At 39.5% G+C, this 26,830-nt stretch overlaps 1 protein-coding gene across 1 annotated transcript in view; it reads right to left on the bottom strand.

Annotated features, from left to right (window-relative positions):
- The window catches only part of LOC122811455 (antigen peptide transporter 2-like), a 320,151-nt gene that overhangs the window by 29,307 nt on the left and 264,014 nt on the right, over positions 1 to 26,830 (bottom strand). The window contains exon 10 of the mRNA XM_044083306.1: positions 23,848 to 24,007. Within this exon, the coding sequence (XP_043939241.1) occupies positions 23,848 to 24,007 (160 nt within the window). The remainder of the gene's footprint in view (positions 1 to 23,847; positions 24,008 to 26,830) is intronic.

Genomic DNA, 26,830 nt, shown 5'->3' on the forward strand with positions numbered 1-26,830 from the left:
CCCAGTCCATGTTAGGCAGAGCCCCTCACTGACTCTATTCAAGAGAAATCTCGACGAGTGGATGGGAGATCGTAGGTTTACCCCGGGGGTCATCTCTGTGTCACTACTAGACAGAGGCACAGTAAATTAAACCCTAAAAGGGCGTAGTATTCTCATCCTAAGGGGTGGTGAAAGCCACACACACTCTGGCTAGGCTTATAAATGCCCTAGGGCAGATAGCCTAGTACGAACCTATGAACCTATGAAGACCTAAGGGACCTGCTGTTAAACTGTAGCTGGACTAGTGGTGATATGGCTCGGCAGTTTTTGGAGTTGTGGATGACATTATGGGTGAAGGTAAGTTGATTGAGGGTTAATAGGTTGGGGAGTTCTAGCCATTTGAGTTGTTGAACAGCAGTACAATGATGGGTCCTGTGGGGGAGATTGGTGGCAAACTTTGCTATTTTGTTATAGCAGGACTCAAGATTATGGAGGTCAGAGTGGCGTAGCTTGGTGAATGTCTGTGAGACGTAGAGAAGGGTGGACAGAAGGTGTGATCTAGCAGTGGCTGCTCTGGCTTGGGGTGTTAGGTAGGGTTTGGCCCTATATAGCGAACCGAGTTTTGCATGGACTTTTTTAATAGTTTGGGAGGTATAAATATCAAATTTTTGCCTGTTATCAATTGTCATATCTAGGAGTTTAGCCTGATTACTGGGTTCAATTATAGTACCATTAGCTGATGTAATGCATAGAGGTGGTCAGTCGTGTTTGGTGGGTTTGTAGGAGAAGATCATTACCTTGGACTTGTTTGTTTAAGGATGAGCTGGTGCTTTGATAGGTAAGTTTCGATTTCTTGGAATGATTTTTGCATCTTATGGCATGAATAGATTACAAAAAAAACATTTGACAGCATCTCACACTAATGGATAATGGAATACTTACAGTTGTAGAAGATACACCATCCATTGATCAGTTACTTTACAGGAAGTATGAAACAGTAACAAACCACTTTGCAGTTAAGCCATGATAAAGGACAAATTCTTATCCCAGGGACAAAAATACAATGGTGATTCTTTCACCACTGTTATTTTGTTTTGCTGTAACCCGTGAAGCTGTTTACTTAAAATATTAGGTTTTAGTTTATCCTCTAGAAACCACCTGAGTCTGGAGACATCTTATCTACTTTTTCTGGATGATTTAAAATTGCTCAGTTCAGCAGAGAAGGATCTCTGAAATCAGAACTTTAAATGGTTCAAACTTTCTATGATGATATAAATGTAACATCTGGTTTTGATAAGAGTGCAGAAGCAACATTTATAAAAAGAAAATTGCAGCACCAGGAAAATTATCAATCTGGGACAGGAATGCAATATAAAGGAACTTGATGGGGAAGGAGTTTAAAAATACTTATGAATAGATGAAGGGTAAACAATAAAACATGAACTAATGAAAATAAAGCTCAGGAATATTTAAGGAGACTAAAGCTAATATTGAAAACTGCTTTGACATCTAGGAATAAAATACAAAATATAAATCAATTTTACTCATCCTGTTATAACTTACAGCTTTGTTGTATTTGACTGGCCATAAAAAGCACTGAATCAGTTAGATGGAAAAAAAATTCTAAGCTTGTTTCCAGCCTTTCCTGTAACTTAGTCTAGTCCAGATACACATTTGCTGTATCCAGGATTGTTCATAAGCTTCTGAGCCCCCCAAACCTTTCTGTGCTGGAGGGAAGCCTTCAAGCTTATCAGTGGGAGTGGTAAGCACTAGGTAGCCTATCTACCACAACAGTGGTTTGTGGCCCAGAAATTGTAGTTTATTGGCCGTTTGGGCACTTTTTCCATCTATTTCAACTTCTGGTTTAGAAGCCCACGTATGTGCTTGTTTCCCGCCTTTCCTGTAACTAGTCTAGCCCAGACACAGATTTGCTTTATCCAGGACTGTTGTAAGCTTCTGAGCCCCCCAAGCCTTTCTGTGTCAGAGGGAAGCCTTCTAGCATATCAGTACGAGAGGAGTGGTTTCTGACCCAGAAATTGTAGTTTATTGGCCGTCAGGCAGTTTTTTCCATCTCTTTCAAATTTTGGTTTAAAAGGCCGCATTTGCGCTTGTTTCCCACCTTTCCTGTAACTAGTCTAGTCCAGATACAGATTTGCTGTATCCAGGACTGTTTGTAAGCTTCTGAGCCCCTTAAGCCTTTCTGTGTTGGAGGGAAGTCTTCTAGCTTGTCAGTGGGAGTGGAAAGCACTAGGTAGCCTATCTACCACAAAAGGAGTGGTTTCTGGCCCAGAAATTGTCGTTTATTGGCTGTTTGGTCAGTTTTTCCATTTCTTTCAACTTCCTGGTCCAAAAGCCTATGTTTGCGCTTTTCCTCCCTTTCCTGTAACTAGTCTAGTCCAGATACAGATTTGCTGTATCCAGGACGGTTTGTAGCTTCTGAGTGGTGCCAAAGTCTGCTCTTCCATTTTTCCCTTAGACCTGCTAATTCTCTCTTCCTGCACTTTTACTAGCTTATCAGTCTAGCACTTTACCAGACATCTTGTAGCACTTATTGTAGCACACAAAAGTGCTACCAGCACTAAACTTTCTACAAGGAAACAGCTCCAGGACTTATTATTAATACCCACCCATCCAGGCATGTCTAAAGGTCAGTTCCCTGTGCTTTCTCCTATTAACCTGATGATCTTGGGCATCCTGAGGTAAGGTAGCAACTTTCTCATGTACACCAACAAACCTCTCCTCTTACCTCCCAACACTCAGACTTGCGAGAGATGCACTTATATATCCAAACTGGAAGCCATGCACTCTCCAGCTCAGACCGGAATAGCTGGTCTAGAGGAGAAGGTCAACACTTGCACCACACCACATGGAACACATAGCCCTCCAGAACACACACCACCACTGCCTTCACATAAAAACAAAAACCACGCATCCACCTTTGTGGAGGTTCTCAATAAAAATCTACCCAAACAGCAGAGACCTCCAAGGCAGAAATGCACTCGACCACCACAACACAACAGTAATCAAGAGACACATAACTCTCCTAAACAGTGTGCCACTCAACTAAAGCCCCTAAGGCAGAACAGCATGCCCAACACACTAGTCATAGGTGACTCAATAGTGAGGCACACTGATGTCCCACTCACCAGGGTGAATAAGGAGAAAGTAACAGTCAGCTGCCTGTCAGGTGCCAGGATCCACCACATAACGCACGCACTCAGAGCCCTCAACAACAGTACAAATATGACTCTGTCATTGTACATGTGTGTCTGAATGACCTGAGACGTACCTCCCTGGACTACATGAAAAGAGAAATGGAGGAGTTCTCAAATTATGTAGCCCAGGCAAGTATAACCCTAGCCCTGAGCAGCCATCGCCCAGAATGATACCAGAGTACAAGCAGAAAATGATTGATTTTAACAATTGGCTAAGTTTCTGGTGTCATTCTAAGGGGATCCAGTATCTGTCTGCCTGGGATGACATGATTAACAGACCTTGATGCTTTGCCAGAGATGGCCTGCATCTGTCACCCCGGGCTTTCGGATACTGGCCAAGGCTCTTGCCACCCCTATAGTGCCTTTTTAGGCGGTGTTCCAAAGACCAAATTACCACTGTAACAGCTGGGCTTTCGGATACTGGCCAAGGCTCTTGCCACCCCTATAGTGCCTTTTTTAGGCGGTGTTCCAAAGACCAAATTACCACCGTAACAGCTACCAACAAATGCAATCTGAGGGTCATGCTGCTCAATGCTAGAAGTCTAAATCTGAAAATGCACTCGCTCTAAGCACTCCTTAAAATGGAGACCATCGACATTTGTGCTGTAACACAGACTTGGTTCAAGGCAGCAGATAGCACCCCTGCACTACCAGACTATAACTTATTCAGCCTCAGAACTTGGACCGAAGCTCCAAAGGCGGTGGTGTTTCCATAAAGGATGCGTGCACCTCCAGAATGATAGCCCAACATAATGCATCAGAGATATTTCAGGTGCAGCTAAGATTGGATAAGACAGCGATTCAGGTCGTAGCCTGCTATAGGTCCCCAACAATATCCCAAGACTCACACTCCATGTTCCTAAGCACATTGGAGAATATTAGGGTCCAACCTAACACTCTCATACTGGGTGACTTCAACTACCCCTCCATTAACTGGGAAAACTACTCACATACCAATACACTTGCCAAACATTTCCTGGAATTCAATAATTCAAATGCCCTGGACCAGCTCGTTCTTACCCCTACTAGCGGTAGCAACATCCTTGACCTGGTAATTACTAACATGGGTGACTGTTGCTCAACACTAATAGTTAACTCCTCCCTGGTTAGATCCGACCACAAACTAATCACCCTGGAAATCCACACTCTCCCCTCCCACAAAGGTAACCACCATGAAAAACTTCTCCATAGCTAACTTTGGGCTCCTAAAAACAGAGGTGGCTAACTTCATGGCACCCACACAAATGGAGAACAGTTGCATGACTGCCAAATCATACACCAATGCACTGTACAAACACTTACACAATGCATGGATCTCACCATACCCAGTAGAACCAAGATGCTCTCCTCCAAAAAAAGGAAGCCAATTTGGTTCTCCCCTGACATAAACAAACTCTACAACAGAAGGAGGAAACGTATGTAATAAATGGTAGTCCCAAGACTGGAAAGACTCCCTTATTAGCCTCAACAAAAAGTTGAGATCCCTCATCAAATCCTCTAAAGCTAGCTATGAAAACAGAATTGCATCAGATATTAAAGACAACCACAAGGCATTCTATAGTTATGTAAAGCATCTCCATGGCAATACCCACATTTGCTCTGAGCTACTGCACAATGATACCTCCTATACCGAGCCAACAGATATTGCCAATATACTAGCTGACAGATTCAGTGCCAACTTTACTCCCCCAAAGAACCAATCACAATACCAGTAGATTGCCATGCACCCAGTATTACTGCTGCACAGGTTAAAACAGCACTATCCAACGCCAAGAATACAGCTTCCATGGGACCTGACAATATCCCTGGCTGTGTTCTACATGAACTACAGAGTGAACTGGCATTTCACCTGTGTGCATTGTTCAATCACAGCCTCACTTCAAGCTTTGTCCCTACCAAATGGCACACTGCTACAGTCATCCCTCTCCACAAAGAAGGAGCGACTACAGACCCTGGGAACTATCGCCTTATTAGCCTGACAAGTCTGATGTGCAAAACTATGGAACGCATCATCATGGACCTAATAAACAAGGATATAGGGAATCTCCAAACTCTGGATCCCACACAGTTTGGTTTAGTGAAAGGTAGATCATGCCTGCTCAACTTGGTCGACTTCTTTGTGTCAGTCACCAGAGCTGTGGATGAAGGCAAGGTGGTTCATACAGCCTACCTTGATCTGGCCAAGGTGTTTGATACCATTCCCCATTCAGGAATCATTGAAAAATTCACTAAGCTAGGCATCAACTCATATATCACTAGGTGGGTTGCAAAATGACTCACAGATAGAACCCACAGTGTGAAAGTAGTGGACTCCAAGTCAGACTGCCGACCAGTCACGAGTGGAGTCCGACAGGGTTCGGTCCTGGGTCCTCTCCTGTTTGGTATCTACTTCTCTAAAGTCCAGGCCAGCGCAAAGGGTCTCTGGCTAACAAAGTTCACAGACGAATGCAAGTTGAAACTATTATTAACTCCCCAAGTGATGCTAACATCCTATAGAAAGGCCACACTGAGACCAACGACTGGTGTCAGAACCATGGCCTTAAGTTCATGCCAAAAAATGTATCATCATCCCCTTTGGGAAAAAAACGGTTCCCATGAATTAACACATTGACGGTAGTCCACTGAACACAGAAGGTGTTATAAGAGATCTGGGAACACAGGTTGACAGCAGCTTCTCTTTTGACCACCACATTCCCACTGTGGTCAGAAAGTCCTGCTATGTGGCACATCTCATTACTAAAGGTTTTGTATCCAGGAAGAAAGAGATCATTGTCTCCCCTCCACTCTTCCCTCATTAGGCCAATCATCAAGTACAGTGCCCCATTTGGCATGTACCTCACTAGACACTTGCAACAACTGGAGAGGCTGCAAAAGTACCTCACAAAGAGGATCCTAGGCCTTAAACACTTGTCCTATATGGACAGACTAAAAAAACTCCAACTTTTCTGTCTCATATTGCTTACTTAGAGGCACTCTCTGCTTGACATATAAGCCATGTCTGATCCAGCTCTGTTATAAATGCTACATCTAAAGGAATCCCAATCCCTCCGCACCACACTCTCCATTGATTTCAACCTCATTACCACAATCAACAGAACATGCAGGAGGGACAGGTTCATAACCCAGAGACTGCCCATGCTATGGAATAGACTTCCCATACATGTCAAACAGAGCACCTCACTGGCCCTCTTCAACAGAAACCTTGATGAGTGGATGGGAAATAGAAAATTCACCCCGGGGATCACTCCAGTGGCTCTACATGACAGAGGCACTGGGAACTAAGGTCGGGTGGCATGATATGAGTGTAATCCTATGGGCTATGTTTGTAAAGGCTCCAGGTCAATTAGCTTAGTACACACCTATGAACCTATGAACAACAAAACAAGAAAAATGCTTCATGCTTACAAAACAATATATAAAAATATACCATACCAAGATTATGTATCCCTCGCTCTGAAGGAGGCATGGTTATCATCAAACTACATGCATAGATCTGAAGTTGTAGGACTGCATACATATCTGCTGGGTTTTACTTTGACTCATCAGATTTACAATTTAGTGAAACTTAGTTTTGTAAGTCCAGTTTCACGAAAGTGCATTAGTTCACCAAACAGAATTCCTGGTGCAGTGGTGCAGGTACTGTGTTTCTTAACTGATGTATGGAAATGGAGGCTGTTGTTATAGATCACGGTACAGTGAGGATAAGGGAATATTTCCTTTTCCACACTGTAGTGCGATGTCGGAGTTAGTATATATTAGTAGCAGGGGAGGGCGTGGAGGCAACATGGAAAGGTACAGCGGGGCTTGCCCCCCCCCCCCGCATAAGCCAGTTTAGTGCATTTTTTTTTTTTTTTTATTGTTTGAACTGCAGTTTCGCAAAAGTGCATTTTCGGGTAAATGCACTTTCGCAAAACTGGACTCGCAAAACTAAGTTTCGGTAAAGTTTACATTTGATGGGTCAAAGTAGACCCATCTGATGACCTCATCAGATACAAACATAGTAAAAGTTTTAAAACATGAGGAGAATTAGCCTACTAGCCTGACGCGCCTGGTCTGCAAGGCCATGGCACGTATCATCATGGAACTCATAAACAAAGACATTGGTAACCGCCAAAGTCTGGATCCCACCCAGTTCGGGTTTGTGAAATGCAGATTATGCCTCCTGAATCTGATCAACTTCTTTGAGGCAGTCACCAAAGCCGTAGATGAGGGTAAGGTGGTCCACACAGCCTATCTTGACCTCACCAAGGCTTTCCACACCATCCCCCATTCTGGAATTATAGCTAAACTCACTAAACTAGGTATAAATCTCTACATCACAAGATGGGTTGCCAACTGGCTCACTGACAGAACCCACACTGTAAAAGTTGCAGACTCCAAATCTGATCTCAAACCAGTGACAAGTAGAGTACCACAGGGTTCAGTCCTGGGACCTCTCCTGTTTGGTATCTACTTCTCTGAAGTACAGGCTAACACAGAAGGCCTCTGGCTAACGAAGTTTGCAGATGACTGCAAACTAGGAGCCATAGTCAAGTCCCCAAATGATGTGGACATCCTACAGCACAGCCTCGCTGAGACAGATGCCTGGTGTTAGAGCCATGGCCTCAAGCTCAATGCCAAAAAGTGCGGTGTCATCCCCTTTGGTAAAAACTCTGTACCCATGAACTACCACATAGGCAGCAATTTACTTAACACCAAATGTGTGATAAGAGACCTTGGGACCCAGGTGGACAGTAGTCTCTCCTTTGATAGTCACATCGCCACAGTAGTCAGGAAGTCCTTCTACGTGGCACACCTCATCAAAAAGGGGTTCTCATCCAGGAAAAAAAGAGGTCATTGTTCCCCTCTGCTTGACACTCATTAGACCCATTATAGAGTACAACACCCCTTTTGGAATGTACCTCACAAGACATCTGCAGCAGCTGGAAAGGCCACAGAAGTACCTCACAAAGAGGATTACTGGCCTCAAACAAATGCCCTACACTGACCGTCTCAAAAAAACTCCAGCTTTACTCCGTAGCATATTGCCTACTCCAAGGTGATTTCTGCCTAAAATATAAAGCTATGTCAAACCCAGAGCTGTTGGACAAGCTATAGCTAAAGAAATCCAAATCCCTCCGAGCTACATGCTCTAGGGACCTAAACCTTGTCACCACAATAAACAGGACATGCTGGAGGGATAGATTCCTGTCCCAGAGACTTCCTATACTCTGGAACAGGCTATCCATCTATGTCAAGCAAAGTTCTTCATTAGCACTCTTCAAGAAAAATCTTGATGAGTGGACGGGAAACAGGAAATACACCCCAGGGATCACTTCTGTGTCTCTGCTCGACAGTGGCACAGGAAAATAACTTTCTTGGGTGGCGTAAGCCAGGGAAACTTGTTGGCTAGGCTTAAGTAGGCCCTTGGGCCAATAGCCTAGTACCTACCTATGAACCTATGAATACATCTAAGATGACATTTTTGCTTTGTTTAGCAGAAGCATTTTTGAATAAAATGGGTTTGGAAATCAAACCAGAAGTAGACTAAAGTCAGACAGAAACTGAATGTGAAAAAAAAGAATATAAAGAAAAGAATCAGATGAAATCGGAAAGTCCAAAAATACAATGGCAAGTACAGAGATCTTCTTGAACAGCCTCATGTTGGCCAAGATTTGACTAAGGAATGGTTAAGGAGAGGTAAACTGAAACCAAAAGACGAAAGGCTAATAATGGTTGTCCATGACAGTGAACTATGTACACAGTGGTTTATAAAGTGCACTGAAAACTTTGATGATACAAACATATATAGTTTTTCTGTTAAATAACTGTTGCTGGGTGTGATGCATTCATACTTGTACTGAAAAGCACTATAACATGGCAAGACTGCTACACTTTTAATTGTGTAAACAATATAACATAGAAGTAGATGACAGCACGGGAAACATGAAGCACAAAGCATTGTAGAGAGTGATGAGATTTATATCACATGGGATCACCCATCACCAACAATTCAAAAATAGATGCATGTCAGCCAGATACAGTAGTCCATGAAAAAATGACAAAAGCAGCAGTGCTCACTGACACTGATAGACCCAGTGATTACAGTGTCTTATGTACAGGGAAACACACTGTCATAAAATACCAGGACTTGCAAGTAGAAACAAGAGCAGTGTGGAAGAAAGGCACACATACAGTTCCAAAAGTGGTAGCAGCAATAGGTCTAATAAAAAATAACTTACAATTGTACTTAGATATGCTAGTGACACTCTGTATAAATTACAGGAGGAGCCAGTTCTATGCACATTGAGTATGTGTTGAGAAGAGCACTCGGCTAACATCAAGGACTGAAACAATACTAACGTCATGGATTCTAATCTTACCCTGACTTAAGAATGGGGCCCATTCTTGTGATGGTATTCTGTAGTTTAATCCATGCATTCCTAAGCATTACAGCACCAGTGGCAGCAGTTCTGGACATAGCGTTCACTGCATCATAAGCACATTTAACAGAATTCTTAGTGACGTGAAGCAGAGTTTAACAAGCCCAGCAAGAAAAACATAATGCCAGACTTTGGTAGGGAAGCTAAGAATTGTTGCATATTAGCAAAACTAGATAGAAGATATATTGGACATGAGAGTCTAACAATTATTAGCTCTTAATTTTAGAGTGTGAAATGTACAGACCTTTTTTCCAAATGTCAAAAGAAAAGGCAGCTTTGTCATTTGGAACAGTTAGATGCAAAAAGGGCATTACAAAATCTGTCTCCATCAAGAGAAATAATAGCAGGGTCTGCCACAGGGTATCTGTAAATAAGTGTATGTGTGTCTCAGGCATCCTGTAAAATCTGCTAGGGTTTCTTAGGGACAGGAATTTACAAATCTGGGGAAACAGAGCCAGAAGCAAATGTCCTCTCTAAAGCCCCTAAAACTAGGAGAAATGCTATTGGATTAGGAGAATCCAAACTCAGTTCATAATACCTCTTCTGAGATTCTGACACTTCCTTCCCCTTCCCCCATTAAAATATTTCTTCATTTTTTTTTAAATTGAGTCCCCAAAAGGCACTTCTTCATGGGGAAGTCTGAGGAGAGGTGCCTTCTGTTTCTGACTCACAAGGAGTAGAGGAGGATAATTGTGAAGTGTAGACCAGACCCTCAACATCGTCATTAGAAAAAAAAAACTCTTTTTCTGACTTTTTCTCTTAACTGATGTAGACACTGGGAGAGGAAGTTAAAGAGACTGACAGATCCTTAAACAGGCCTTTTGCAAAATTATGTCAGCATCATTTAGAAGCTTTTTATATAGAAGGGGTAGAAGGTGGACAGAAGTGTTTTCTGTTTTGAGCCCTTGTTGGATCCTTAGTCTTAAAGTTTTAGGGGCAGCATCAAAAGACCTCATCTCCATCAAAGATCTGGCCGTGCATCAAAACCTAATGAATATTTTCCTCACCCTCAGAGATAATAATCCTAGGTTCTCCTTTCATGGCAACAATCTAACAGATGGTCAGCCTAGGTGTGTTTAAATCCTGGCCTCCTGAGGGGACAAGCCAGACAGACCAGGAGAATTGAACTGATGGTCCAAAGGCTGTGAGGGTGCCTGAATGAAGATATCAGACCCAGACCAGGAAAAAAGAGGGTATAGTCCAAGATTCTCTGGAAACTTCTTTAACAACTTATTTTTTCTTTGTCCTCGGATAAGGGAGGTTTGTTGAAAGAGATATTGTCACAATTGTCTCATTTTGCAACTGTTTAAAGTTCTTGTTTTCCAGAAACATTTTAAAGGCTTTTACTTGCTCCTTAAGGTTTTGAGAGCAAACTATAGGCAAAGTTGATAGGACCTTGTACTGTGTTGATTCTCTAGAGATAAAACACAGGAGGAATGGACTTTCTTATAAGGAATCTGTCTACCACACTAATACTTAACCTTTCCTGACAGACATAAGCATATTTTTAAAGAAGGATTTTCTGTAGAAAAAGGAAAGTTCCCCACTGTAGGTACTACCTGCCTAAAATTATAACTGAACCAATGAAACTCATGATCCTGCACTGACAAGAAGTCTGTTTAAGCACACTTATGGCTATAAATTTCTAGTTTTTGGCACACTTGTTATTTTCTTGTTATACAAAAATGCTCTTTAGTGCTAAGGGTGGATGTATAGTGTATAAGGAAGGAACTCAGAGCTTTGCAGATCAACTGGATATCCGGTTCTTGACAGGGTACTTCTCGTATAGTTATGGCTACTACAATAGTGATCTAATGAAGAACGTAATTACTATTCATCATAAAAGATGAAGGTGACACGGGAATCATATTTCTGGTAATACTAAGAATGTTCTCTGAATAATACTTTGTGTAGGTCTGACAATTCACATCATTAGGATGTCTGAGAAGATATATTTACTTAAAAGAGATCATTTATGCCTGTATTGCAGCATAGTACAACAATACACTTTGCAAATACATTTAAATACAAACATAAGTTACAGGAGCTGCACTGGTCTCCAGAAGATCAATGTTATGTATGGGCTTTAGCAGACATTCCATATGTGCTTTTTTTTTTTAATTTCTAGAAATGTTTTGGGTTTGTAAAACAGTGCAGGAATGGACCTTATTCCTGAGTAAGAGTATGGTTTATGTTCATGAAATTAATGAAAATAGTATTGCTTCAGTCTTTGATGTTTGCCAAGTGTGCATTTCTCAGCACATGCAGTGCACTCGGAATTACCTCCTTTTGCAGTTCACATGGAGTTACGTGTACTGGTAGCATATTTAAGGATGCTTGAACATCCTTTTTTTATTAGCCTTATTGCTCCTGCTACTGTTGGAACTATATGGGTGTCTATTCCACATTGCAATAGTTTCTACTTGTATATCCTGGCATTTTATGATTTATGTTTGTCTTTTCTAAGCGAGCTACAGTCCCTAGGTGTAGCTATTTCAATTATTAATTTTACTGCTGTCCTTTTTTTCTTTGACTACTATACCTGGCTTTCTTGCTTCTCTTTCCTTACTGTTTGTATTGGATGAGCTCATGTGATCAGAACTTCTTCATTTTCAGCAAGCAGGGATTTTGACTTTTTTTACAGACTGCCTCTGTCCATAAGGGACATGCATGGGAACCACCCCAGGAGTGAATTTGTGATTTCCCATACAATGCTCCAGATTGTGCTTGAAAATGGTCAGTAAAGGGCTTTGTTTCACATGAATAGGAAGCCTATTCCAGAACAGGGACAATATCTGGGACATATACCTGTCTCTCCAGCATGATCTATTCAAGTCAGAGATCAGGTTTAGATTTTGGAGTGGGCAATCCTTGTGCAGTTAGTTTTGTGAATATTCAACATTTCCATCAGGGCTGGGTCAGAGACTGCCTTGTAGGGCAGGCACAGATCACCCCTCAGTAACTGGTAGGAAACTAAATACAGTAATTGGCTTTTAATTGGTTAGCATATGACATGTTGGTTACACCCTGTATTTTTTGGGTAAGAAACTTCTGAGGATGCTCTAACTGTTGCAGGTGCCTGGCAAGGTACATGCCAAAGAGTGCATTGTACTTGATTTCTTGTCTGTTGACAGCCAGGTACAGTGGTACTATGACATCCTTAGATCTGAATGCCATGGCCTTACATATAAGCTGAGCCCTACAGAAGGATTTCATCACCACAGTGGACAGATGGTGATTAAAGTTCTCATTACTGTCTATCTGAGTACCCAGATCTATCAGTACTGGGTTCACCCTTAGTGGGGTGCTATCAGTGTTGTAATTTGCAGGGGTATTTGAATTCCCACAGGATATTACTATGCACTTTTTTGCATTCAGTTTGAGGCCATGGCTCTGACACCAATCATTAGTCTGCCTCAAACCTTTCTGTAGGATATCAACATCATTTGGGGAGTTAGTGATTGCCCTCAACTTGCAGTCATCAGCAAACAAGGTCAGCCAAAGGCCATATACATTTGCCTTGACATCTGAGAAGTATATCCCAAATAGGAGGGGGCCCACCACTGAGCCCTGTGGTACTCCACTGGTGACTGGCCTCTTGCGGGATGTGGATTCCCCCACTCTAACAACTTGTGTCCCATCCATGAGTCATTTGGCTATCCATCTGGTGACATAGAGGTTTATGCCCAATATTGTGAGTTTATTTATAATACCTGAGTGGGGTATTTTATCAAATGCCTTGGCCAGGGGTCTTATTCTCATCCATGGCCTTGGCGACCTTCTCAAAAAGCCCACCAGACTGAGCAGGTAGGACCTGCCTTTGATGAAGCCAAAGAGGGTTGGGTCTAGAGTCTGGAGATTTCCTATGTTGTCGTTAATCATATCCTTGATTATCCTTTCCACAGCCTTGCATATGAGGCTAGTCAGACTTAAGAGTTGGTAATTTCCTAGGTCAATTGATGATCCCCCCTTGTGCAGAGGGATGATTGTTGCTGTCATCCACTCTACTGCAACAAACCCTGTCTGGGGACTGTAGTTCAATAGAGTTGAGTGGGTATGTCAGGTCATGTTTCAATCTGTTTAATAGGCACCCTTTGATTCCACCAAGGCCCAGTGATGCCATGTTCCTAGCTCTGACTGAGTACAGGTAGTGCAGTCTACAGCCAACTCACTGTTTCCACTAAGATTTCAGACATAACGAAAAAATGCTTTGTGGTTATTCTTTGCTTAGGAGGCTATTTTAGTTTCATATTTAGCTTTTGAAGCCTTGACTAGTTCCCTGATTTGCCTGTTGAGACTAATAAGGGATTTTTTCTCTGTTGTGCACCCTCCCACTTACTTCTAGGCAGCAGTTTCTTCCTTCTGTTGTATAGTCTATTTATGCCAGGGGTCCACCAAGGTGACTTGTTTTTCTGGCTAGACCTGGGTTTAGTTTGGTTAGGTATTGCGGTTAATATGCAGTTGTTTAAATGGTTGTAAAAGGTATTCATGTATACTTTTGCCCAGGCCTCTGTGTTTTTCGGGTTAGGCGGAGCTTTAAGATTACCCATGCTATCATTTAACAGAAGGTAATTTGCCTTGGAAAAATTCGGTAGAGTTTTAGGAGTTGATGGGGGTTCTACCATTACATTTATTTTAAAGGAGACAGATTTATGATCTGATCATTCCAATGAGGACATTACGCTGTGGGGGAAGGGATAAACCACTTCCCCATGTTTGTGAGTACTATATCAAGCATATTTCAGCCCCTAGTGGGAGGGGAGACTAGTTGAGAGAGCATTTGCACTGACAAAGTCCAAGAATCTCTGAGCCTGTATGTTACTGGTCATACATGTTTCCCAGTCTATGGAGGAGTAGTTAAAATCACCCATAAGCAGTATGTTGGGCTGAATAGTAAGTAATTCTAGTAACTTCAGGTATGCAGAGTGGTTTTTATGATTCATGGTTTGGGACCTGTAGACAGAGATGATATGGTGGGGGATTTTTCCTACGGCCACCTGGACATGGAGTAACTCAAGTGAGTCATCCTGTTAGACCAATCTAGAGGTGTGACTGCTTTGTATGTAAATGGAAACACCTCTTCTTTGTTTTCCTTTTCAGAGAGTGGTCTGAATGTGTGAAAGGCATTTGTAGTCTTGCACTACTGGGGTCCTTTCTGCAAACTTAAACCATGTCTCTGTAACTGCACAGATGTCAGCAGTCTCCAGGGCAAGGAGAGCTTCCAGGGAGTGCAGTTTCTTGTTAAGACTCCTAGCATTGAGCAGTAGTACCTTCAGCTGCTTGTATGTTGAAATGAATCTTACCATGTTATTGTGCCTTTCAGAACACAGACCCTCAGCCATGAGTATATCATAAAAAGAAGCGTAACTGTTTCTAGTTCTGTACTACAGAACATATATTTTGCCTGATGTATCCTACCTTTTCAAGCCAATATGCATGCCATTACTAACTTCACTTTTCTGATTTAACTTCACCTCTCCTTAACCATTTATGTGTCAAATCTTGATCAACATATACATTATGGATAAAATGGTGTTACTAAAGTTTAAAAAAATGTAGGAATATTTAGAGGTACACTTATTCTGCACATTCCATCTAAATAACTCTGTATACACTGATGATACAAAACTCTGTCCTGAATGCAGCTTAAATGTTTAACATTTTGAAACTGCAATTTCATGAAAGGACAAACCTCTAAGGAATTAATGAAAACCTGAGGTAATGCATACCTTAAATTACATCATCAGTTGGAGTAGACAAAATGACTATCTAAAAGTTATCCAGAATTATAAGATACGATAAATTATCTGTGTTAGTAAAACAGAAATAGTTTCTACTTTCCGATTCTAACAGAATTTCTAAGAATCAGAGCCTTGAATAAAAGCCTAATCTGAACAGCATGAGCAGTCTGTAATAGGCACAACTGAACACATCACATGACAGTTACTGTTTGAGAGAATAAGCATTAATAAGAATCAGCTAAGTAATATTCTGTATCATCAATTGTGTGGAAAAATATGGATATAAATACACTGCAAGTAAACTGAATGTTGGTGGCAGTTCACTATTTATTATTTTATTTAAATGAGTCAGTTAGAAACTTTGTTAGACTCCGAAACTAGAGCTGTTAAAAATTCCATGATAACACAAACACACAAATCTACACACATACACACACACACACACACACACACACACACACACACACACACACACACACACACACACACACACGTATGTATATGAGAACCACATTTGATAGCGTTTGTTTTAGTTGACATCTATTTTTGACTCAATTTGGATGACAAAACAGATGGTTGATAGGTGTTTAAGACTAAAATACCCAGGGTTGGGGAATATGCCCTTCCTCTAGTACTGTATGAACGCAGATTTAGAATAATTATTTTTTGTGACAGCTTGGTCTGTCGATCTAGTTGAGTAGGCCTATATAAATAAATATATATATATATATATATATATATATATATATATATATATATATATGTATAGTTGGTCGACAAATGCAGAGGGTGTGGTTTAATGTCGATGCTATGGATAGCTGTGCAATGGAAATGGTGATGCTTTTGTTGAGGCAGGTGAGTGGGGTTGGAGGATGGAGGGGGAGAGAGTGTTTGTGCTTCTGTTTTGTCAGTTAGGGTTAGGGTCAGGGATGGGTGAAGGATAAGCACTGTATGCTTGGATGCAAACTTGTATAATTTAGGGTTAGGGTCAGGGTTAGGTAAGGGGATACATGTAGTGCTGTTTGTCTTTGTATGCAATTGTGTCTTGTGTAGTGGCAGTGTTACGGGAAGGATTTTATGAAGGTAAGATAAGATGTATGGTTAGGATGGGGGAAGGGGAGTGTTAAGGTTAGGGTTTGCACCCATTACTAAGGTAGCACAGGGGGACCCTATCTGTGATTTTTCAGAACAGCTGTACTACAACTGCAGGGGGGGTGGCAACATATATTCATCTGCACTTTTAGTATCTCTGAGTATTCATCCTACTTTGAGGTATAGTGTTCTTGAAGTTCATGCGTAAAACTAGCAGAGATGTGAATGTTCAAAATTATTTAAAGTTCTAACAGAAAGTTTTGATACTGACTTTTTTGAATCACAGTTTATTTTCTGAACTGTAAGGACTCAAAGTATTAAGTTTCTCACTTCTTAAAGTGACCCCCCCCAAAAAAAAACATATTGACAAATAGATGGTTACCTTCCAAAGGAATACCCAGAACCTGTGATTTAACATCCTGTAGTCATCTCTCTGACTTATCTCCATATGTTTCCTAATAGCAACTCCAGATATTGTTGCTCTGGGCATTGCTTTCATGGAATTATATTTTTTCAGTTATAGTCTTAGATACTGTATCATATCTTTCTCCTCTTTATCCAACATTTTACTTACAGTAGATTTAATTTGTGTTATAACTGAATTTTGATATGACAACACATGAGCTAAGAAATAATAGGTACTAACAGTACAAACGTTCTTTACAAACGTGCCCATCAACATTCTCTTCAAAAGTGTCCCATACAGTTGAAGTATCTTACCTGAAAACAAATATATATATATATATATACATATATATATATATATATATATATGTATATATATATATATATATATATATATATATATATATATATATATATATATATATATATATATATATACTTATGAAATTTCAGTTGTCATGCAAGTAACCAAGATATAGTAAATAAGGCATTGGTGAGTTCTAACACATAAGCTATATGAATTATGAAAACAAGAGAGTTTTTTTTAACAACTTCATTGAATTTTCATTAAGACACAGGCAGACATACATTTATGTAAAAGAAAGAAAACCATATTAATATGTTCCTAGTTACAAACATTATACATCACTTTTTTGTATAACTATCATCAGTCCAGAATTCTATTAATTGCTCAATTCCTACCCACCCCTAAATTTGACTCCTCCTCCATCATTCTGAATGCATATTTTTACAATTTCTAAATTTTCCATAATTTGCTCCTCCCGTTTTCTAAAAACCCTACTCCCATTTCTTTTACCTCTGCTACAATATGTAATACTTCAAACACAGTTGGTTTTGAGTTTGATTTCCATTTTCTAGTAACTTGGTTTTGTTGACGGCCTCCAGAATTAAACTTAGCAAAGCCTTACTATGTCTAGGCAATTCAGATCTTGTATTCCAGATGAAAAAAATAATCTCATTAGTTACAGCCATTTGCTCAGCCAATATTTCTGACACATTACTCTGTAGGGAATTTTTAACATCTTCCAACTCATTACACTCTGAAAACAAATTCACAGTTACCTTTTTATTCCCCATCACACCTTCAAAATTTGCCATCTACATGTGGAAAAATTATTTGGTGTCTGTTTGGGGTATAAAAATACCTATTCAAACACTTCCAAGCAAAAAACTTAAATCTTCTAGACTTTGTTGTACAATTAGGACCCAGACTTATGACCTCCCATTGTTTCACAGTGAATTCCTTATCCAACCTCTCTTCCCAATCTTTTCTAACCTCCTCTGATCGATTTCAGTAGTTACTGTGCAATATTTTATATGCCCACTAACACAGTTCTCAACCTGTTAGCACAAAAAAATCTGGACAAAGGCAAAAATAATGGGTGGACAAAGCCTCAAAAAATAGGGACACATTTTAAATATTGCTCTTATAAACTTAGAAAGTTGCTAGAATAAAATGTCTTGTGTCACCATGCATTTTTCTGAAGGATATGACGTCTGAAACTCAAATGGCTATCTTTATTTAGTGAACTGAATCCTTACTGATTTACCACAAAAATCCAGAACATCACAAATTTTATGAGGTGCAGGCTAAAAATATGAGGCAAAAAATCTGGACATTCTGTAAAAATCTGCATAATTGACAGGTTTGCCCACTAATTATCCCTTTTTAACAACAGCTTCTGTTCCAGATTCAACTAAACACTCTGCCACAGCAGTTCTTTTACTTAGGTTTTCCTATCCCTTTCTCTATACTCTGATATTAATCCTGGATAGGGAAGGTAGTTTCTAGCCTGAAGTTCAAATGTTTTCTTGGCCTCTTACTATTCTATTATCTTTCCCTCTCTAGTTATCTGCTCCCAGTACCTTGTTTCCTTTGCCACTTTTCTCCAATAAATGTCAGCCCATCTTACCTATTCTCTGTAACGCTGATTGCAGTCATCATTATCAGCAAAATCTTCTTTCTCCATTATTGTGTTGGCTTAGTTCTTAGCATACTTTCTGCTTTTTTATGAATATATTATTCTGTATGGCTGTTGTTATTCTGCTTACGGATCTCCATCCAAAATACCAGTCTCTCCTTATTTCTTGAACACCGCTCCTCTTTCATCATCATCCCTTTCCATTTAGAATTATAGCATTCTGCTTGTTTTATGTATATGAGCCCTAACTGTGCATTTTTTAAATATCCCTTCAAATCAGGTAATCCTAAACCACCTTTTTTGGGTGAATGGATCAACTTACCCCACCTTGACCTTTGCCCTGTTCCCCTCCCAGATAAATTCCTTTAACTCTTTATTAATTATCGCCCACAATTTCTCTTCAACTCTTTATTAATTATTGTCCCTAACTTCTCTTCTGGTCGATAAAAATATACCTGGCCTGTACATTAAACTAAAGGGACTAAAAACATTTTCTCTTCTTGTAGCGTGATGTCCATATCCGTAAGCAAGAACTTCTAATTTCTCAGTTTATGTATTTTTTGTTTAGTCTCTTTCCACATATAAAACAACAAAATGCTAAAAAAGCATAAAGGGCACACTGCCGAGAGGTCCAGTGATAAATCCACCAATGAAACATAAGAGCATAAAGCACACGTTTAATAAGCAAATGTCCAAAATATAAAATATACACTATAAAATACAAGATCCAGAGATAAATCCACCAATGAAACTTAAGAGTATAAATCACAGGTTTAAATGCACCAACAAAATGTAAGAGCATAAAACATAGGTTTTCTTCACACATGTCCTTAGCTGCCATAACAGAATCCTTTTTAATACATATTCCTAAATAATTAATTTTATTGTAGCCTCATAAACATGGGTATTGCTGGACCAATTCATGTGCGGGTACATAGTTTATAGCTATAGCCTTTGTTTTATCTTCATTAACTTTATATCCTGTAAATACCTGAAATTGTCTTAGAATGTTCCACAAAACTGAGATGTCCATTTCTGGTTTTATCAGGTACAAAATAATATTGTCTGCAACTAAAGTCAACTTTTCCAGATTACCATACCAATCATATCCTTGAATTTCTGAGTCCCTTATTTTCTTTGTCAATGGCTCTAAATACAAAGCAAATAACAAATGGGGAAGAGGACACCCCTGCCTGGTTCCTCTGTTCAGACATAACTTATCAGAGAGGAACCGTCTCACTTTAATTCTTACCCCAGTCCTTCACATATTCTCCTAATTAATCTTATTAGTTTATCTAGGAATGCAGATGCTTTCGTTGCTCTCCCTATAAAATCTACAACAGAATTTGTTAAATCCCATTCAGAAAGTATACCTCAAATAAGCTATATCTCAGGACAGACATGGGTTACACAAATGTGTAAAAAATAAATTTGTTCATGAGCCATTGGGTTACACAGTGGTTATAACAATATTATATTCCATATTAATTACAGAAAATGTGTATTTTTGGAAAATGTATGAATATATAAAAAGTAGGAGTTATAGATTTGTACCCTTAAATGATAAGCCCGTAGTATCTGCAGCAGGTGTTCAATTCATTCTTAGTTTATAAGTGATTAGGACAGAATACTGTTCAGATTTTAGCACAAATATGAAAAATACAATTTAAAACAATACTCATAAGACGTTGTCCTGTTTGATTCTCAGCTAGAGCGTTTTCTGTGTGGAGACATGCGTGAATGGGCATACCTTCGTTGAAGGTTGCGCATCAGGGCTGGCAACCCGGCATGTAAAAATCTACTGCCAATCATTAGCGGACCGGAGTTCCGCTGTGGTGACCCCTAACCGGGAAAAGCCACAAGAAAACAATTCAATGCATAAGAAAACAAGCATGCTGCATAATGAATATTAGTCAGAGATGTGTTTCTTAAAACATTGCTTGTTTAGATGGCATAATCTATGTGGGTGTACATGTGTGTGATCATTCACCTTTGATAATATTAATTCAGGCATAAATTTATTCTCCATATTCTGATGGAATAAATGAACCTAAGTGGCTCTTACAATCATTCTCTGCTTCAACTCGCATTTAGAAAGTATTTTGCCTAATCTCTGACTCCACTAATAAAAATATAAAATATGTTATATTTGCATAACTCTTTGCAGACCATCATCTGTAACACATGGAATGGATACCTCATACAAACTGTTTCACTGTGCAGATGTACTAACATATATCTGCTAGCAGATGACACATTGACCCTAATGTGAGGCTCCTGCCCTCTTTAGTAATGGGTGCTAACCCTAATCCTAATGCTGCCCCTTCCCCAAACCCTAACCCCGCACCTTAACTTCATTAAAACCTCCCCGTAACACTGCCACTATTCAGAAAATTTGGGGCTGGTGTTATGGGGGGTTATTATCGGAAGAGAGAATATAGTTTTCCTCTCTTGATATTATTGTTCTTTTTTGTTTATCATACTTATTTTGTCAGTGTTTTACATTCAACATTAGGGCAATCTGGTCATACACAAAAGACAAATATATATATATATATATATATATATATATAGATATATATATATATATATATATAGATATATACTTATATATTTATATATATATGTGTGTGCATGGTTACAGTTAACTTGACCAAATCAAATTTGTGTGACTAAAGTTAACTGCTGGTATTTTTGAGTGACAGGCATTTGGGTGAACTCTGTCTTGAGCAAGTTCCAGCTAATCGACAAAGGTAAGTGGTGGTTCTGGGAGTTTGTGTGCTAATGCCTGTATTTTATGGTTAGGGTAATGGTTAGGAAAGGAGACTGGTTCAGTGTGTATGCAAGAGTGACTGTTTGGGGACTGGTATAGTGATTGTGTATATGTGCTTGGTGAGTATCCAAGCAGTCTTGTGTAGTGGTAGTGTTACGGAAAGTTTTTTTTAATGTTAAGTGCATGTTGGGGTTAGCATGCATTAACCTCCTCTACCCAACTTAGTAATGCATGCTAACCATAACCTTGCCCCTAATGTGCAGCTTACATTAAAAAAGCCCCTTCCATAACACTGCCACTATACAGACAAAAAAATTATATATACATATAGATAAGCAAGCCCCATTCCTTTTGTTGAGAGGTTATTTCACTGAAGTGTGAATAATTAGATATCTACATTTATTCTCAGTTATAGCACTGATGAAGCTAAGAAATTATGAAATAAAATGTGTGTTTGTGATTGTTGGCTATAACAGTGCCAGAGTGTTAAACAGATGGAGGGACTTTAGAATGTGTGTGATGATAAGAATGGTTGTGTGTGTGTGTGTGTGTGTGTGTGTGTGTGTGTGTGTGTGTGTGTGTGTGTGTGTGTGTGTGTGTGTGTGTGTGTGTGTGTGTGTGTGCATCTCTGAGACACTGTGTTGAACTGTGTTTAAATGCATACAAGTTTGGAAGTGACTGAATATGAGTTTATTGTTTTAGTGCAAGACTGGCAGACGGTGAGTTAAAGGAAGTTTGGGTATTTTGTCTGGGATTGTTTTTTGTGGACTAGGGTGATTTGGGATTATGTGTGCTTCTGGATGTTACGTGTGAGTGTTTGTTTAGATTTTACTGAGCAATATAAATTTGGCAAGTTTAAGGTATTTTTAGGATTCATGGCTTTTAAACTTATGTGCAACTGATTGACTCAAAAGAAACATATTGGCTGAGTCCCACTGTAGTTGAAAAACAATAGTAAAAAAATATCAAAAGGGTTTTTGCAGGGGAAGGGAAGCCCCTTGCAACCCGCTTCCCTCTGCGTACCCCAACATTCTCATATCTTGCACATAAGGAAAGAACTACCTTACTACCATACTTCAGTGATTTCACACATTACCTTAGTAGTTTTAGTTTTTTTGTACTGAAAGTCAACAAACATATCAATGTAAAACTATGGTTCCAGACAGCTAGTTGATTTAATAACGCAGTATAAATGGTAAGAAACTTATGATGACATTCCAGTCATATTGGAAACATTTAAAAAATTTAATTTATCTACACTGTGGACCATGAAAATGGTTTTATCAATTACTCACAGCTATCCCTGACTTCAAAGAATGCTTCTAATTTTACCTCATATTTTTGGTCTTCTTGAAAATGACTGAGAACTGCAATCATTAAGTAATACATGAGTTTCCGACTTCATATCCTCCAGAAAATGCAAGTTAATGGAAAACCTGTTAGTCTAGTAACTTTCTAAGTATATGGAAGTAGTATTTAAAAATCTGTCTCCCTATTATTTTTTGTCTTTGCCCTGATTCTTGTGCTAACAGACTGAAAGCCACACACACACACGGTAAGCATTTGATAGTCGAAGACTCATTACTGCACGTCCTTTGATAATGAGACTGAATGGCCAAAAATTTTGATTTAAATAATAAGCCCAATATTGCCATTTCTCTAAATATTCCTTTTTCTCCAAGATATGAGGATCTCAAAGTTTTTATATATAAGTCTGGGGGTGTGCAGAGGGCTAGTTTTCTGCACAAAACAACTTTAAATTGATAATACAGAAGATTACATTATTGTTATAAGTGGCTGATGCTTTGTAAACGTTATCACTACCATATGGAATACATGTTCTTACTTTTCTGCAACCAATGTAACCTAGGAATGAATCTGTAGCACAACTAAGGATCTGAAACCTGAAGAAACACAGTTAGATTATTAGCAAAAGGAATAAAGCTCTAGTAGGTCTATGGCCTATTCAATGTTTAATAGTATACAAGCATTTCTATGCCAGAAGTACTCCTATGGTGGAGTGAAGAGAGTGGCTGCCCTGGGTGAGAGGTGTTAACGTCTGAGACTGGCAGTTCCTGATGGGGCTGTACTGCAGTATTAACATGCTGTCTTTGCAGTCAGGGCTGAAATGCCTAAGCACTTGGTGTGTAGTACTCTATTCAGTATTACCCATAGTTTTCATGTCACTTTCATATTTGCCATGCTTTCAGTTTTAAGGCATGAGCAGTAATTTCTACAGAGACATTAATCTCCCGGTGAACAAAGACAGTACAGTACCTGTATCATATCTTTTCGCCAGGCCCTGGATGAAATGATAGGCATTGGCTTTCACAGCTGCTGCAGATATATCTTCTGTACTGCAGTTACTGAGTCCATAGGAAATGTTTTCCCTGACAGTGGTAGCAAAAAGGACAGGTTCCTGCCCCACAAGTGATATCTGGTAGAGAAAACACAGACACTAATAATGCAGATAAAGCAAACTAGTTAATACAATAACATTATAAATGTACAGATATTATAAACATTTCCAGAAAAAATTCAATTCAACAGACCATGAAAGCAAATCCCTACCTTGCTTAAGTGTTGCTCTGCATACTTGTGAGCTCAATCTTCAGATTGTACTGACTTTCTTCCATATTCTACTCTGTTTATAGCTTTATTAATGGCCTATATTTAGAAATTCTGATAACATAAAAGCCTTGCTTGCTTACTGAACATATTTTTGAAGAAATTCCCACTGCAGTAGGCTGAAGTGTCTGTGTTATGAAAATGGTTGAGAGGAAAATATACACATTAAAAAACTGCTCTAGCAAAGTCATAGTAATCAAAATGGTTCACAACACTACCTATGGTTTCCAACTTGCTTTCATATTTGCCACATCTGTATTGGTGTACTTTGTATTAATGAATAATAACCCCTTCATATCTGATCTCAAGAAACTATTGGAGTAGTCTGAATGCTAAAATACCTCTTTTGCTTTAATAGCTTCTGTGTCATTCAAATAACAGGTGCAGTATTGTGACATTCTTTTAAGCTTTTACTATATATTGACTCCATTTTAATGTTGTTTTCAAACATTTTGTCAGGAAACCAGAATAAGATGACAAATATTTACTGTTCCATCCTGGAGTTAGGGTTATACTTACACATTCATTTATTTGAAGTACTGAAATGTAAATCTAGATGGCACATAAAGGCTGCCTAAGCCACTAGGTTTGCTCATCCCTCCTCCTTAAGTAAGCTACAAATTCTACTTATTTGACAGACTAACCTTTTTTACTGGAACTGTTTTACATACAAACTTCTTATGTATCATTAACCTAACATACATTTTTGAACTTGTCCTCAAGCGGTCTCCATGAATTCTCAGACCATTTACTTAATGACTTGACACCTAATATTAACACTTACCTTTTCCAGTAAAAATCCTATAAAACACTGGGCAAAGCACAAGTAAAACAGAAAGTGCCAAGCACAAAACATCACAAAGGCAAAAATAACTGCAACAGTAATATCAAAAATGATGTCCTTACCATACACACTGCACCTGGGAATGCTCAAAGTGTGAACTGCAAACATTACAAGTAGCAAATTATAAAAACTGCTAATGTAACAATGTATTTTGCAGAATCACATGACAGTGTTATGAAAGACTTGGGTATTCAATACAGGATGTGACACTAAATTTTTCTGGAGGAGGTTGGGGTTTGCATAATACAGTGCGATCTTCCTGGTAGAGACTGTGGCTCATGCCTCGTGCAGGTAGAGCTGCTTGGAGTTACACACCTTGTGGATGTGCGGGGGACATCCTGTGTAGACAGCTCACTGCAGATCTCCCTCCTTAATCCTTGTGCCTCACCAGGTGTGAGCAAGGCTAGGACTGGGAGAGAAAACCAAAAAAAAAAAATAAAATAAAATAAATAAAACCAACCCTGATGGCTGCCTAAGTGCTGACCCCTCTTGGTTGTGTCTCCCACAGTGAAGGAAACAAATGGGATGATTGAACAAGAGATTGTGCGATGGCCAGCTGGCAATGGGGGCAAAAAAATGGAAAAAACAAAACAAAAAATAAATGCGTTGTGAAGGAAGGAACACAAGCTAACAAAAGCCCTGCATCCAAGAGACTTTTAAAATGCCTAAAACTTGGGAGCTTAAAAATTCTAATGAAAAATGCAATAGGTTAGCTGTAAACAGGACAAAAAACACATATCTATAGCCTGCACACTGCATAGAGGGCAGGCAGATGTTGACTGAAGTGAAAATGGTGAGCTCTGTAGAATGATGTCAGGGAATTACAGGCAGAAATTTGTCAGAATTGGAGGCTGTGCTCTATCACCTTCTTGGCTAAGTCATCATTAGCACTATCAGTTATGACCTTCCACAGTTAGCTCTACCTTGTAAGGCATTTACTCTGCTCTGAGGAAGGCGGCTATCCTCTGGGCAATTTTTAATGCACATCAGATGCATTGTCCTGTTCTCTCTAAAGTATGGACAGGAACACAGACAAGAGTTTAACGCAGCAGCATCTTCAGCTGCCAGTGCCACACAGCATTACGTGTCTTTGGAAACTGTAGTCTGTTAAGTTCACAAATGCTCTAAAGTGATGGTTAAAAGTCGACAGAGTTTTCAAGGACTTCAAAAACCTCATACCGCATGGTAGCAATAATGCTTACCAAACACATAATTTTCATCAAAGAACTTGAAGATTCAAAGTGATATCCAGCAAAAACTCTGATTGAATAAACATGTAAGCATCATGTATTTGAGATGGTTCTAGAAAACTCAGAGCCACAAGGTTCTGTACCTGCAAAGCAAAAACAGGCATTTCTACCACACAATATTTGTCAGATGATGTGTATGCACCGTGGCACCAAATTATCTGGCTATAATGGAACTCACAGTCTTTGACCTGTACTTCTGGATAAACAGTGTATAGGATGTTAAGTGCAACCTTCTCCAGATTACATGTAATACTTGCAGGTGGAGCCCTTACACACTGCCCCTTGGCCTAAGCCACAGCGCTCTTCATAGGAAATGCCACATCTACAAGGAAGATCTTGAAGTTGCTGATACCATGGAGGTTAGTGGGTGTAATGTGCAGTAACAGCATTCTTGACAGTTATGTGATGTAGGAATGTCTCCAACCTCAGTGAAAACAAACCATTGTCAAAGGTATACATGATGCACTTTTTATCTGGCACCATTTCCTGGTGGATCTCAACCTGTGGTCATTCTCTGACACACTGCTGTTTTCCTAGG

This window comes from Protopterus annectens, chromosome 9.part0, assembly GCF_019279795.1.
Source record: "Protopterus annectens isolate FY-2018-M chromosome 9.part0, PAN1.0, whole genome shotgun sequence".
NCBI classification, from domain to species: domain Eukaryota; kingdom Metazoa; phylum Chordata; order Ceratodontiformes; family Protopteridae; genus Protopterus; species Protopterus annectens.